Genomic DNA, 15,856 nt, shown 5'->3' on the forward strand with positions numbered 1-15,856 from the left:
GTGCTCAGATACCTCCACCTTATAGCATTATTAAGGGGCTAAGATGCTAAGAAATGAGCCTAGTATATGTTTATCCTCTCCCTCTTCTTGATATAGGTGTATGCTAAGCACATCCTTATCAGTGAGAGATTAAGAACATAGAAGATGATAGTAGGTTCTATAATCTGCTTCTGGCAGACACACTGTAGGGATGGCTGGACAATGGTTATGACACAATAAACTGCTCCCTATGTTCTCATGAGGAAAATTTGTCTCTGAATACTTTGTTTTAAGCTTACCTTACAGTTTTCCTCCCAGAAGGATGGAGGCATAGTTGTACAGGAAGATGAGTTTTCAGGGTCCTTGGGGAAGGCGTTGCGTTAGCGTGGTCAATCCCTGCAAAAATTTTCCTGGCTTATTCTTTAATTTTTTAAAAAGTTTTAATTTTTATGCAGTTGATCTTATCAGTTTTTTTCCTAATGGCTTCTGGGTTTTGTGCCATGTTTTGCCTTCTTCACTCCTAAATGATAAGAAACCATTTCTCCCTATTTTTTTTTAGTGCTTAGCACTTTGTATGTCCTTTTGTACCTCTGATTCTTTGCTACATTGGCCTTCATTTGGTATATTATTTACTGTTAAGTGTCCTCTCCATTTCTCATCCCATTAGCCTTTAGAAATTACCACAGTTCCACTTGGCAACAGGGGATTGTTGGCATCAATGCAAATGAGGACAATGAGACCACATTGGTGGAATTCTGGTTACATGGTGATCATCCAGGTGACCTAGAATGTGCTTACTTTATATTTTTTAATTACCATGAAAATAAAATCATAGTTAAGAAATTGTTGTAGAGGTCTTGAGGACACTCAAAAATATGTCCACAGATGGCCTCCAGGGTAAAACCAAGATCACTTAGTATGGACTAGAACACTTTTCAAAACCTGTTCCCCGTTATGTTTAACCCTCATTTTGGTGATTTTTCTCAAGCACACTGGTATGACACCAAATGAGCGGTTTTGGAAAACTGGCACATGTTCTTCTAGTTCCCCCCACCCTACCTCTCTTCCCACAAAAAGGGAATGAGAGAGAAGACAATGAGCAAGATTTGGTTTTAGGCCATTAGTTTGTTCATTTATTTCCCAAGATGAGGTCACAAGTCAGTTGTTCAGATGGAACTAGAATAGATTTCTGTAGAAAATGTCTAATTAAAGATGACCACGTACCAATGTTGGTCCAACATGGACTATTTCATTCCACTCTATCCCTCAGATACCTATACCTGGAGTCCACATAGGAGACACACACACATTCACGCACACTGCATAGCTTAGTGGTTGAGAGCATGGACTTAGGAAACAAAATTCCTAGGTCCACATCTTGGGTCTACTACCTATTAATTGTGGACCTTGAGCAATCATAATCCCTCTGTATCTCAATTTCTTCACATATAACCTAGCGGCTACCTCACAAGTTGTGAAGAATAAGTGAGTTAATATGCAAAAAGTTTTTAGAATAATGTCAGCCATTTAAATACCCATCAATGATAGACTGCATAAAGAAAATGTGGCACATATACACCATGGAATACCATGCAGCCATAAAAAGGATGAGTTTATGTCCTTTGCAGGGGCAGGGATGAAGCTAGAAGCCATCATTCTCATCAAACTAACACAAGAACAGAAAACAAAACACTGCATGTTCTCATAAGTGGGAGTTGAACAATGAGAACATATAGACACAGGGAGGGGAACATCACACACTGGGGCCTGTCAGTGGGTGCGGGGGCTAGGGGAGGGATAGCATTAGGAGAAATACCTAATGTAGATGACGAGTTGATGGGTGCAGCAAATCACCATGGCACGTGTATACCTATGTAACAAACCTGCACGTTCTGCACATGTATACCAGAACTTAAAGTATATATATATATAAAAAGAATAATGCTTGGCACCTGATGTGTACTATGAAAGTCTTAGCTATGACTATGACACTTATTATTTTTTCATGGGAAGTGCATGGTGCATCCCAAATTCGAATCTGTGGTTCTTAGTGCCAGATGTCTTTGGCACTGACACGGGGGTGCTACATGAGCAAGCAGGGACTCTGTTGGGTGAGAACTGTGTAACTAATGCTTGGCACTTATAACTGGTTGAACACTTTGTTTAATAGAGAGATCATACCTCTCTATTGTTAAGTGTTGAAGCGAAATACGTTAGGTGAAAGGATCTATCTAGATTTGCACATGCACAAGAAAAGTTGTTTTTCATCCAGTACTTAGAATTAGGGATTAATGGGAGTTATTCCCCACCAGAATATGTTCAACTTTCAGACTGTTTACTCTTGAATTGTTCATCTTTATACGAGGACTATGAGTTTGTAAATGGAAGACTTACCACAGTGTGTCATTCGTATCCATTCCAGGAAAGGGTGTCGAAGTTGAATGGAAGCGCGCCTGCTTTTCTCAATATCTCCATCATTTTGTATCAGATCTACAATTTCCTGTGTCCAAGTGGTTCCTGAAAGAAAGTAGAATAGAGATCTGAGGAACTGATTATTAATTTTCTGCAACTTAGAATTTAGAAACATGCTATACAAATTAATTTACCTGTTAATACCTCACTTATGTTGCCTATGACATTGATTTAAAACCAACTATTAAGATTATCTTTTTCTCACCAGAAAGGTTAAGGGCAGAAATGTGACTTCTTTATTTTTGTACTCCAATGATGTACTTAAAAAATCTGAATACGCATTGGTATTTCTATAAAATGATAATACAAATAACTATTGTATTGTTTGTAACAACAGGGATTATTTAAAATATTTCCATTTGAAGAAAATCACAGAAATTCCCAAACCCTAACTTTTGCCATTAAAAGTTCTGGCTGCTAATAAGTAGTCTAATTTCTCTTCCTTTGATTACTTTTAAAAAAAATTTTTTATTTTTTTTTAGAACCAATGAACTGACACAATGTCGATAATACTAAAAGGAAGGAAAAGTAAGAATTTCAAATAATCCACAAACTGAAAAAATGAGATTGAATGAATTCCTCTTTCAAAAAAAAAGAAAAGTTAAACAGTGGCTTCTACAAGAAAGGTGAACTCCTTATAAATGAAAAAATGACCTTTGCTGCATTTGAGGGTAAAATTTGTTTTTCTTCACGGTCTTGTCTGTGATCTTCTTCCTGATTCTGGGGTTTCCTTGGACTGGGCGCTGGCCTCTGCGCCAGCAGAGTATCTGTGCTCAGAAAGTGCATCCTTGTTTGGCTTCTGGGACCCTTGGCTGACCTGGTCCTGTTTTTCTGGGGGAAGCATGGATTTGATGTGTGTGGGGCTGTGGAATTAAATAGGCTCGACTCCTATATATGATGTATGAGTCGGGTGGTTTTGGATGAATTATGTAAACCTGATGCACATTAATGATTCTCATGTGGTTTCGCAAGTTGGAAGAGAAAATAGGCAGAATTCAGCTTGTCACAGGCACTAAAGAAGTAGTAGGTGTCTTCATGTTTTGATGGTGTTGGTGTACATCCTGAGGGCCAGAGCTAGAATAGATGGGACCACCGTGCTTGGGGAAGCCCTGGGGAAGACAGTGCCATTCTCCTTGTGGCTCCCCCATGCCAATTTTCTGTGATCTTGGTCTCCTTTCCCTAGTAGTCTGATGGAGGTACCTAGGTGCAGTGCCATGGCTCTGGCTCCTCCTGTAGACTGTGCCCTTGTGCCAGCTGCTCAGCTCCTGGTCAGTTCCTACTCTGCACTAAAACCAATTTCTCTTTCTGCCCTTCTGGGGTCAGCACTGGCTTCGTCTTCAAAGCTTGTTGTCTCCTGATGATGTGCTGTCCTAATTCCGAATCCAGGCTACTTTGACAGTTCCAGAGAGCCCTTCTCCCCCTTCTCCACATAGGCTAGCTCTGCTTTTCCCCCTCAACTCTGAGCATGGAATTCGGGCCTTGTTGCCAGCAGCCTCTCAGAGGAAGTCATGGGTGCCTCTACCTCCAGACTCCACCTTTGTACTTGACTTTGCTGTCGTAGATGCTGTGAGCATCTCAGGAAACCTGGGCTTCCTCAGTGGCCCCTGACCCTATTCCTGTGTGGTTGGTCCACACTATGCAAGGGCTTCTGTCAGACCTCCTTGCCTCATATTCCAGACTTGCTTCCAACTCAGCCTGCAGACAGGGCACCTTGCATCATGACTCGTACTCACCAGTAACTGTTCCCCTCTTCCCCTGGGGAGCTGAGTTCTACTAGATTATGCTTCTCAGTCACCACTATGGCCTGGTTTCCAGCACGTGCTGATGTCTGCTTTTCCATGGACTCCACCTACAAGGTGGCAGTTCCAGGCACAGATGTTGACCTGAATGGCAACTCAGCAAGCCATGGCATAGCTCAGGCAAGCTGTGGCAAGGGCTGTGCTCTACAACTATTCATGGAGATTGTAAAAGGTGCCGGATACACAGCCCAGATTTTGCTTCTGAATGGAATTGTTTATTCCACCAGCTGCTGGGGATGCTGCTGGCAGATGGCCCCCAGCTATTCAGCCCTCTCCAGGTCCCTTCCTGGGACATCTTCCATCCAGGGACTGACTGACACTCTGTTCCCCTCTCTTCAACTGGGATGGAACCAACTTTGCAGGGCCATCCCAGCTTCAGATGGTCCCATATGAGGCTTTTTGCTGGGACTGAGTTGAAGCTCAACTTCTCCCTCTAGACAATCCTACTTTCTTCCCTTCACTTCCAGGGGGAGTGATCCCAGGAGTACTCCCTAATAAACATCTCACATACTTATCTTCAACTCAGTATCTGCTTCCTGGGAAGAAAAGGGGCTGGTTTGGGAGTGAGGATCATGATTTCAGGTCAGGACACGCTGACTTAGGTAAGTAGTAGATGGGACCTGGAACCTAGCATCTGGGATGGCTTGTGATTTGTAGGGTTACCGTAACCTTCCAACTTGCCCAGGTCTATACAGGTTGATTCTGTAGTCCCAGATTAATTATCAACGGTGTCTCTTTCTATCTCAGATGACTTAGTTTGGAGGATAAATGATGAAGTCACTACAGCATCAGGTCAGCTGTTTCCTGCATGTCTCAAGTATCTGTCATGCCCTGTAGCTAGTCTCAGAAAAAATGTTCTGTCTCATTTTCCAGATTTGAGCTGGGAAAATGCTCAGTTCTCATGAGTCCCAGGGAGATAAACTTCTCACTCAAATGAAGTTCTCTTTTCATAATTATTTCCCACTTGTAGCACAGTATTTCTTGTTCCACATTGATAAGTGTTATCCTAGAGGGAGCTTACTAAGAGTGTGACCCTGGATAACTTGACTTGCTTTGTGAAAAAGGCAGTTTAAGTTTTCAGGGCATAATCTTGCCACTAGGAGATTCAAGTAGAATCCGTGTTGATAGAACTGACAACTTGAGGAAAGAAAACCCAGTAGTCATTCCAGGCTGTGGCTGGGGCTGTTTACAGGCACCAAGTGCAGTGCCCATCTGACAGCCACGTGATTAATTCGATCACAACAGGCACTCAGTTCAGATCTTTCTGGCTCGAAGATTCACTCCACTGGCCGCCAGGACACCACTCACTTCTGGCTTCTTCTCCGTCCAACGTCTAAGTGAGGAAGCTTCTTGGGGTTTGGTCCTGTGCCCTCTTTTTCCTCTATGCTTTCTTCCCATGTGATTCCATTCATTCCCACTGCTTTAAACATCATCTTTAGTAGACACTTTTGGTGACTTCATCAGATCTTCTGTACCAGCCTCTTGCACCCCCATCTCCTCCACTGCTGTGAGCGTTGGCTGCTTATGTCTCTCAGCTCCCTGCTTTGCTAGAGAAGTGTCCTCCTCTGAAGCAGGGCTCCTAATGGAGAAAGTGTCCATCCTTCCACTCCTTACCCTCCTGCCTTAACCACATCAGGGCAAGGCTTTACTCAATGCCACATCTTTGCTTGGCCCTTTCCCCTTCCCTATCCTGTACATACCCTTACTGTTTTTTTTTTTTTTCCCCCTAAAGAGCACCCTTCCAATAAATCATGTGTACCTGAATCCTTGCCTCAGGCTCTGCCTTAGGGCATTTAACCTGAGGTTTCACTATCTACAGCAACTCCAGTTATATCTCCAGCCAAAGTGGGCTTCCCTCTGTGCTCTATATCTGACAGCCCCCCTGACATCAACACTTCGTGGTCTAAAGGTCATCTCAAACTTAACATGTCCCAAACTGAGCTGTAGTTTAACCTGCCCACCTCCTGCACAGGCTCCATGCCTCTCCCTCCCCCAGGCTTTCCCATCCCAGCCCAAGGGGCCACTCAACTGATAAAGCCAGAAGAGAGTCACCTGGGAGTCATCCCTTCCTCTCGGATCTCAAGTAATTTTACCTCCAAAATACATCTCAATTTTTTTTCCCTCACTCTCCATTTGCACTCTTGCCCCCTTAGTCCAAGCCACTTTCTTTCTCATCTGGAAATGGCAACACACACATATTGTGTTCCCCAGTCCATTTTTGACCCCCTTCAATCCATTCAACTGCTTAATAGATGCCCTGGCCCCTCTCAGCACTCTTCCTCTCTGGACTTTCCTGACTCAGTGCTTGGCACTGGCATCCACCTCATCATTCTAGCCCCAAATCTTGTCTCCTCTCTTTCCCTCACCCCCCATTTATCATCTATCAGTAAGTCCTACTGCTCCTGTCTGCATATGCAAATACTTCCTCTTCATGCTCCCTGTTACAGGCTAACTTGTGTGCTCCCCAAATTCATATGTTGAAGTTCTAACCCACAGTACCACAGAATGTGACCTTATGGAGATAGAATCTTTATAGAGGTAATCAAATAGAAATGATGTTATTAGGATGGCTGTAACCCAGTATGACTGATGTCTATACAGAAAGGCAGAATTTAGAGGTAGATGTGCACACATGGAGAGTGCAATGTGAATGTGAAGATGCCATATACCTCCCAAAGAGAGAGGCCTGGAACAGTGCCTTTCCTCACAGCCCTTGAAAGAAACCAAGCCTGTGGGTATCTTGATTTTGGACTTCTGGCCTCCCAAACTGTGAGACAATAAATATCATTGTTTAAGCCACGGAGCTAGTGGTACTTTGTTTCAAAGCCATAGCAAACTGATAATACATTCCCTTTGTAATAATCACAGTGGCTCAGATTTTCAGAGTACTACTTCCTTAATCTAAATGAGGACCCCCAGTGTTCTCTCATTACACCCTCTACATTTCTTTCTAAGGTCTTATCACAGGTAATCACAGATCTGTGAAACGATTTGTTTAATGATTTAATGTTCTTTTCTCGACTGTACTGTAAATCCCTGCAATGCAAAGACAATGAACATTTTACCCATCACTATGCTCAGTGCCAGTCTCTGGCATTTAGAAGATTCTTGATATGTGATTGTTGAACGAAAGAAAAAAATGAATAACGTGGATTTTTTTAACCTGAAAAGTCGGCTTTGACTAGTTTTATATTTTTGATAAACCAACTACTCTATCTCAAAAAATCCCTATGGTTTTATAGAAAAATCTTAGATCTTTTGCCATTCTGTCTGATTTATAGACAAGGACGCTTCCTTCCTCTGCTCTTTGACTTTACTACATGACCCTATAAGGTGCTGATACATGCTCCAACTTCTATTTCCCTCCTCTCATGTCCATGTACATACCTGCTTTGGGGTAAGAAGCAATGAGCAGGTCATCAGGTTTGGCTTGGAAGTTCCAGATCTTTTCCCAGGAATCACATGCTTTCTTTTGAAGAATGATTCCATTCACTTGGGAAAATTCTTCTGGGGGTAACAAGCCCCATTCTAACTCACTTGTCTGCTCCACCTTATCCTTAGCTATTCCTTCTGCCATGGTCTTGGGCACCAGCAGGGGAAAGTAAAAAGTAAATGAAAGTTGAGATTCACTCGGGCTTTATGTATTCAGTGTTTTAGGCACAGAGCTGTGGTCATTCATTACAGGTAAATATGCTCAGGCAAACAAAGAGACAATTTGCATGGCTCCTGGGTAGAACTGGAACAAAATCTTCAGCATTGTGCCAGAATAGGCCTTACTCTTTCTACCAGTGAGATTCTGGCAGGGTTGCACCTCCGTACTGCCAGGGGGAAGAACAACAGTGGGGCACCAGTCCAGGGGTCTGCCCAAGTCCAGGAGGTCACTTCCTGGTCCTGTGGATGCCCATGGAGATGGGGAATTGAGAGGAAATATTGAAGGAATGCCTGGAGCAAGTCTCCAGGAATTCCCTTCCTTCTTCCTTCTCTTCACCTGGAGTTACTCTCCCTACAGAAAGGAAAGTGATTCTCTCTTCTGGGTTTGGTTATCTATGGAGATTTGGAGAAACACCTTCCCCAGACCCAGGGAGACTCATGCTTCTATTGACATATCACATGCTAGGTGCCCATGTTAGGTGCACATGTTGCCAGCTGGGACAGTCCAGCTGGGAATTCCATCCCAACTTCCAAGACTGACTTAGAGAGTAACGTAAATCTCAGGTCTGTTTCTGTTCTGTGAGAGGTTAGACTGCAATATTTGAGGACCATTATTGTAATGAGTTTTTTTATATTGAGGCACAGTTTACATACAGACAAACGCACAAAGTGTAAGTTTATGTCTTGATGAATTTATACTTCTATATGCACCCACATAACCACCATCCAGATTGAGATACAGGACATTCCCATTGCTTCGGACAATTCCCTCATGCTGCTTCCCAGTCAATGCTGCACCAGTGCCCCACACTGAAGGCAGGGGATGTTCTGACTTTTGTCGCCATAGTTGAGTTTTGCCTATTCTTAAACCTCATATTAATGGAATCATACATTATGTCCTCCTTTGTGTCTGGCTTTGGTCTTTCAACAAAATGTCTTTGAAATTCATAAAGTATCAGCAGCAAGTATCAGTAGTTCATTTATTTCTATTGCCATATACTGTATCACTGAATGAATATACCAGAATTTTTTAATCCATTCTTCTTTTGATGGACATACAGGTTGATACCAGTTTTTGGTAATTATGAATAGAGCTTTCTGTGAGATTTTCACACTTTGTTTTCTTGGGGTGGGAGCCAGATGCATTCTCTCTTGTTCTCTTGGGTGTATGACTATGATTTGAATTGCTGCATCACTGGTATATTTAACCATAGTAGAAACTTCCAGTTTCTCCATACATAGACAGTGACACTTCAGTTAATGACATCAAAAGAGCTACCTGACCACCTGTCTGAATGATCTCTAAGTGCTTTTTCTAATTCTGAGATTCTGGTTCCTTGGTAGTGTGGGAGGACTGGCAGCCCCTTATTTATATCACTTAGCAGCTGGCTCAGCCAGGTGTCTGCCTTATCGGGGCTGTAAGTTCCACTCAGTTTGAAGTGAGTGGCCGCTGAACAATGGGCCACTGAACAAATGGGCCCCTGTCACTGTGTTGGAGAGGCAAGCTTTTCTAGGGACCACCTCTGCCAGGATTTCTCTCAGCATTTAGATTGACCCACCCCAAGGAAGGGTGCTTCCCTCAGTCACGTTGGAGGGATTTTAGAGCTCATACTGTTCATTTACTTTCTAGAATGTGTCACCTGGCATGCTGGGCATTGGCATTAACCACACATTTCAAACAAACCATTATAAAGGCCATCAGAGAAACATTGCCTCAGTTGGTCAGATGGAGAGAATTCTTCCAAGCTCGCAACAGCCACTGTGGCATCCCACTCTCAGTCATTTCACAGCCTCAGCTTCAGGCACTACCGCTGCTCTGGAGAGCCCTTGCAGGGGATTTGAGACTTCAGAGAAGACCTGCCACCTGGAGTCCCCAACAGAAGGAGGAGAGGGAGTGTTTGCCAACAATAGTAAGTCTATTGATTTATTTCTTTAAGGTAAGTTTAGATTTTTTTTTTTAATTTATTTTTATTTTTTGCAATGGAGTTTCACTCTTTTTGCCCAGGCTGGAGTGCAATGGCATGATCTCGGTTCACTGCAACCTCCACCTCCGGGTTCAAGCGATTCTCCTCAGCTTCCTGGGTAGCTGGGATTACAGGCATGCGCTACCATGCCCAGCTAAGTATGTATTTTTAGTAGAGATGAGGTTTCTCCATGTTGGTCAGGCTGGTCTTGAACTCCCACCCTCAGGTGATCCTCCCGCCTTGGCTTCCCAAAGTGCTGGGATTACAGGCGTGAACCACTGTGCCTGGCCTGAGTTTTTTTTTTTTTTTTTTTTTTTTACATGAGAATATACACACACACACACACACATCTATTTACATATATACATTTATATTCACACACACAGAGACACACAAATTAGCTTGAACTATTTGAAATGGCCATTTTGAGCTGAAAAAGGTCTGGCCTGCTTATAAAGTTATTGCCTCTCATGTCCTAGTTCACGTGTCTCGGGTTTTCTTTGAGATGCTGGGCTGGGACTCTGCCATCCGTGTTTCCACTGGGCCAGCTGGCGCCTCTTCTCTGAGTCTCTGCTCACAGAGAGACTGAGAGACGAGAGGAGGAAAAGGGACTGCTCTCCTTGCTGCCTTCTTGCTCCAGCGAGCGATACTCCCGAGATAATTCACTTCCTGTAGCAGCAGCAGAGTCCAGTGTGCAGATCACTTCAGAGTCAGCGTCTTCACAGTGTCCTCAGGGACAGAGTCCTGGCCAAGTTGCACTCCTTGCCCAGGAGTGGGGGTTTTCTCCACACGCTCCTCCTCCAAGATCCTGTTTCAGTAATTCTCATCTTTCTGAAGTTGCTGCCTCTGTGATACCTGAATGTTTGCTTTCTTTTTTGATACCAATTTCAAATGACTTAACCTAGTACTTGCACATCTGAATTTCACAGTAAATCATAAATATAATGGCCACTCTAACAAAGGGAGAATATTGCTCCCTTTTCAGTGACAGGAAGATGCTTGGCCTATCACTGAGCTAGAGTAAGAGTAAGAGTAAGAGATTTATTGGGGGACAATTCTTGTGAGGGATAAATGAGCAGGGCTGTCAGAGCCTGGTGTCGTAGTAACCCCTGTGGAGAAGGGCAGGAAAGAGGGGAGGAAGGAAGGCTGGGTAGGCAAAGTCTTAGACTGGTTTAGCTCTCAGAGAACTTTAGCAAAGCTGTCGGGGGGTTCTGCCAATCGTTCATCAGAGAAAATGCTCCTCCTGGGAAGGACAGGGCCAGGTGACGGGTGGAAGAACGTGGCCAGCTGACCTGAGGACCTCGAAACTTTGGTTTGGAGACTTAACCACCAGACTTTTGAAAAAGGTTCCACAGTTTCTGTTACAACTATTCAGTCAGTTTGTGAAGAATGTTGAGCCCAGCTCCTTAGCTAACAAAATGATTTTATTTTCCAGGTGCATGCAGAGGGGAAAAGGTAATTTATAGTTCTTGCCTGAACACTTTGAGCAAGCTCTGGAAGTCATTTCTAGGGAAAAGCAGTGATAAGGGGGAATAAAAACTGAAAGACAGGATAATAAAATTGCCCCTGTGTAGTATAGACTTTGTCTCTCTTTAGAGCTCCGTGTGGAAGAGAAGAGTCAGCCATTTTCCTCCTTAGTCTTCATCAAATCTCTCATTCTGTGCCACTGAGAAGTAATGCTTCCACTCTCCAATGGTCCCTGAAAAGCAATGCAATTGTGCTTGAGAGATTGGATGGGAAGTCTATTCTGAATGTTTTTTCCATAAAGAGAAACTTTAGAGATAATTAAAAAGTGTGAATTCTTATTACAGGTACACATCACAATCTATTTTCTTTCAAAGACATTAATATTTTGAGAAAACCTCAGAATTATTGGCAGCATCATGTTAATTAGAAAGGTAATAAGGCTAGTCATGGTGGCTCATGCCTGTAATCGTAGCACTTTGGAGGCCAGGGTGGGAGAATTGCTTGAGCCCAGAAGTTCAAGACCAGCCTGGGCAATATAGTGAGACCCTGTCTATACAAAAAATAAAAAACATTAGCTGGGCATGGTGGTGTGTACCTGTGGTCTCAGCTACTTGGAAGGCTGGAGGTGGGAGGATTGCTTGAACACAGGAGTTTAAGTTTGCAGTGAGCTGTGATTGCACCACTGCACTCCAGCCTGGGTGACAGAGTGAGATCCTGTCTTTAAAAAAACAAAATAAAATACAAAAGGAAACAGACGTGTTAATATTCTTTCTCAAAATATAGTTATGTAATAATATTGTTCTCAAAGAAATTCATGATGATTGGCAGGCAGCTTTCTTCATAAGCGGGGAGATGGAGTGGTCCGTGATGTCACAGGTTATCATTATATAGTTGGTCATCTGGTTTTTCTTCATCCTTTCAAATGATGTGTGCTGAGCAATTCTTTTGACAGTCTCTTCATCTAGTTTCTTCCCCATAAATTCCATTATCCCTTTGAACTTCATGTTCTGGGTTCTGTGGGGTGGGGGAAGGGCAACAAGTAGTCATTAGGCAATCTGGGGGAGAGAACAAGGGAAAGCCAGGAAGCCTAATCTGGGAGAATTTCTTTCAATTCTCTTCATCTCGATATTTGTGATATTGTTGATCTTGTTCACCTAAACTTTCCCTGTTGTGCTCAGCACTGCAGCTGTGTCTCTGATGTAAGAAACTTCCCACCAGCAGAAGGATCTGGAACTCAAGGCCTGCTCTGCAGATTCTTTTGTCCCATGAGGTGATCACTTGATTTGGTGTTCTCCCCCTTCCCCTGAGAATGGGGCTTCCTGAGAGCTGGACTTCAGTGATTATTATTGCTCTTCTGGGTCTAACCACTCAACGGGGCTACCAGGCTCTTGTCTGGTGCTGGGGAACATCTACAAAGATGCGACCCATATTCAGGTCTCCCAGCAGTGGATACCAGCACCTGCAGGGGTGGAAGTGGCAGCGAAGTGATGTAGACTCTGAGATTCCTTGGTTGTAGAGTATGTTTGGTGTGCTGGCTTTCTCAAGTGTTGGCTATGCTAGCAGTGAAGTTTTCAAGTGGGCAGACTCAGGACCAGGCTGTTACAGACAATGGTGTTAGCTGTTGTTTTTTTCTTCCTGGGAGCAGTGTTTTTCTGCCAAGAGTTGCTGTAATGGTCTGAGTTGGATGGCTTCCAGCCAGGAGGTGGAATTTGCAAGAGAACACCTGCTGCAGTAGTAGTAGTGGGACATAAGCTTGCTCTAAGTTGACCAGGGTGAGTATTCTTGTTTCTCAGCTGATGGGTGGGATCATAAAGCTCCCAAGAGTTTATGCCTTTTGTATTTTGCTGGCAGGGCGGGTAGAGAAATACCGTCAGTTAGGGCTAGGGTTAGGTGGGTCTGAGCTTTTGGGCGGGGCTTGATGGGGCCACTGTGGGGGATGCAGGGGTGGTTCTCAGGCCAATGGGATTATGATCCAAAGGGGAGTATGGCTGTCTCTGCTGTGCAGTAGAATTCGTCAGGGGAGTAGGGGATAGCCGGTAGCGAGAGGCCTCACCCAGCTCACATGCAGTTGGTGAGGTCAGTCTCGCTCCTGCAGCACCTTGCTCACAGCGCCTAGTTTAGATCCAGGCAGCCTGTGCACAGAACTCAGACCTGGCTCAGTCCATAGGCTTCCCTGCTGAGAAAGCAAGCACAGCTTTCCTCCTCCTTTTTTATACATTAACCTCCGTTAATATCTCACACAGTTAGGCCATGGTAGTCTTTTGTTGAAAATCTACGTTAAGTATTCTCTTGAGGGGACAGGAAATGCTAGAAGTTAACTGCACTTCCCCTGTGTTTTTAATATTCCCCATTTTGAAATGATTGGCCAGCTCATCCTTTGATGAGTGGGAGAGGTGGGAAGAAGGAGCGGGAAAGGTGTGGCTGGGTGAAGAGAGGCAGGAAAGGGCAAGGCTGAATGGCCATGGACCAACCTCTATTCTGTATCCTATTGATGCCCTTGACTAGGCATGTTCCCAGACCAAACCAAGGGTCAGGCTGCTTATTCTCACGGCCCGGTAATGAGATGCAGATGAACTAGGAAAGAAGAGAGTTTAATTCTGTAACTGGGTACTAGGAGAAGGCCTGGAAAATATTGCCAGACCAACTCAAAATTACAGTTTTCCAGGGATTATATACCTTCTAAGCATGTCTACATGTAAGTGTACATTCATCTAAAGACATAAGTGATTAACATCTTCTAATCTATGATTAAGGTCTGAGTTTTGAAGACTTTCCTCTGGAGCCTCAGTAAATTTACTTCATCTAGGTGGGTCCAGGTGCTGGGGTAATTAACCTTATCTTGTCTCCTGCTAAATCATGGAGGTTTATGGAGTTCCTTTAGACCCCCAATAAAACTTGTTTGTGGAGGTCTGGGGAGTTTCTTTAGACCCCCAATAAAAACTTGTTTAATCCTTTATGGGTCCTGTTAAGAATTCCTTCATTATTTGTCATGCTTCAAGGCTCAGGAAAGACCCAGGCAAAACTCTTTGTGGGCTTTTGTTACTTTCTAGCCTTTGTATAAGGGCACTGGTTCTTTCAGCTTTTAATATTTAACCAGTCAGTCAGTGCTGAAACAGTTGTTATTATCAGCTGTTAATGAGACCTGGCCTGCCACAGGCAGGGCAGAGAATACCACACCAGTCACTCTCACAAGCACTTGACAACCTGACCAGCATTGGGCTAATCTCTGAGATCTCTGACTTGCAACAACCTGCTTGGGTGAGTCTAGTTCTGTATTGTTAAGACATTAACTAAATTGTGTCCTTCGGGTCAGACATATTGCTGCATATGAGAAACAGTCCTGATAGAGAATCTGTTAAATACCTCAGGCCATATTTTTCTTTTCAGAGAGAACTGTGACTCTCTTATAGTTTGCTTGCTGATCTGAGGCTTGGTCACCCTTATCTCTTCGTATTACTCTTTCTTTTCTCATGAATCACCAGTGGTACTTAGCATACTAGGTACTAAAGAACTGTGTCTGCAATTAAAATGAAAAAGACCAGGCACAGTGTCTCATGCCTGTAATCCCAGTGCTTTGGGAAACCAAGGTGGGAGGATTGTTTGAGGCCAGGAGTTTTAGAACAGCGTGGGCAACATAGTGAGATCCTGTCTCTACAAAAAGTAAGAAATAAAAATTAGCCAGCTATGATGCTACACATCTGTAGTCCTAGCAACTCAGGATCCTGAGCTGGGAGGATTGCTTGAACCCAGGAGGTTGAGGCTACAGTGAGCCACGATTGTGACACTACCCTCCAGCCTGGGCAACAGAGTGAGACCTTGTCTTACATATATATATAAATTTTTTTTTTTCTTTTTTTTTTTTTTTTCAAGGAATGCTGGTCAACTTGAAATTCTACTTCTGGCTTTTGTAACCAGGTGTGAGAGGCTGAGGGAGGAGGCCAGCTTCCTACCTCTTACCTTAACCCTGAAAGTCTCCACACCCATGAACAATTCCCAGCCCTTTCAACTGGATCAGTGTGACTCCCACCCTTGTGCTGTGTGTATGGCATAGACACAGTGTACACACTGACATGGTGGTCTGAGTGTTTCACCATTTTTCTTGGAGCCTGCAGGGGCTTCCTGATGCTCCTAGGATAAAGTCTAACATTCTGCCATGGCCCCATGTGACATGCCCGCCTTTCTTTGGGGCCTCATTTTGTCAGTTCTCCCTGAGCTTGTTGCTCCTGCCCTCACAGCCCTTCCTCCTGGCCCTCAAACAGGCCCCCCTCACCAAGCCTGCTCCTGGCTCTTTTTCTCTCTGCCCAATCTCTTGCCTAGTTAAAGTCAGCACATGCTTCACACCTGGGAAGGACCATGTCCTCTCAGGAAAGCTGTGCCTCAGGCCCCAGTCTCAGTTGATATGCTCTGGCCTCTCGAAGCCTGAAACCATCTCACATGGCACTCTCCTCGATTGGTGACGTGTGTCACGAGTTAGTGGACTTTTGCTTCACATGCTAGACCATAAAATCCACAGGGGAAGGGCTT

At 44.0% G+C, this 15,856-nt stretch overlaps 1 protein-coding gene across 1 annotated transcript in view; it reads right to left on the reverse strand.

Annotated features, from left to right (window-relative positions):
- Positions 1-7,827, reverse strand: part of LOC113219882 (sulfotransferase 1C2-like) — a 30,732-nt gene extending 22,905 nt beyond the window's left edge. The window contains 4 exon segments of the mRNA XM_031934224.1: positions 279-310; positions 313-375; positions 2,374-2,496; positions 7,638-7,827. Coding sequence (XP_031790084.1) covers positions 279-310; positions 313-375; positions 2,374-2,496; positions 7,638-7,827 — 408 coding nt within the window.
- Between the last annotated feature and the right edge of the window lie 8,029 nt (positions 7,828-15,856).

This window comes from Piliocolobus tephrosceles, chromosome 15 (genome assembly GCF_002776525.5).
Source record: "Piliocolobus tephrosceles isolate RC106 chromosome 15, ASM277652v3, whole genome shotgun sequence".
NCBI classification, from domain to species: domain Eukaryota; kingdom Metazoa; phylum Chordata; class Mammalia; order Primates; family Cercopithecidae; genus Piliocolobus; species Piliocolobus tephrosceles.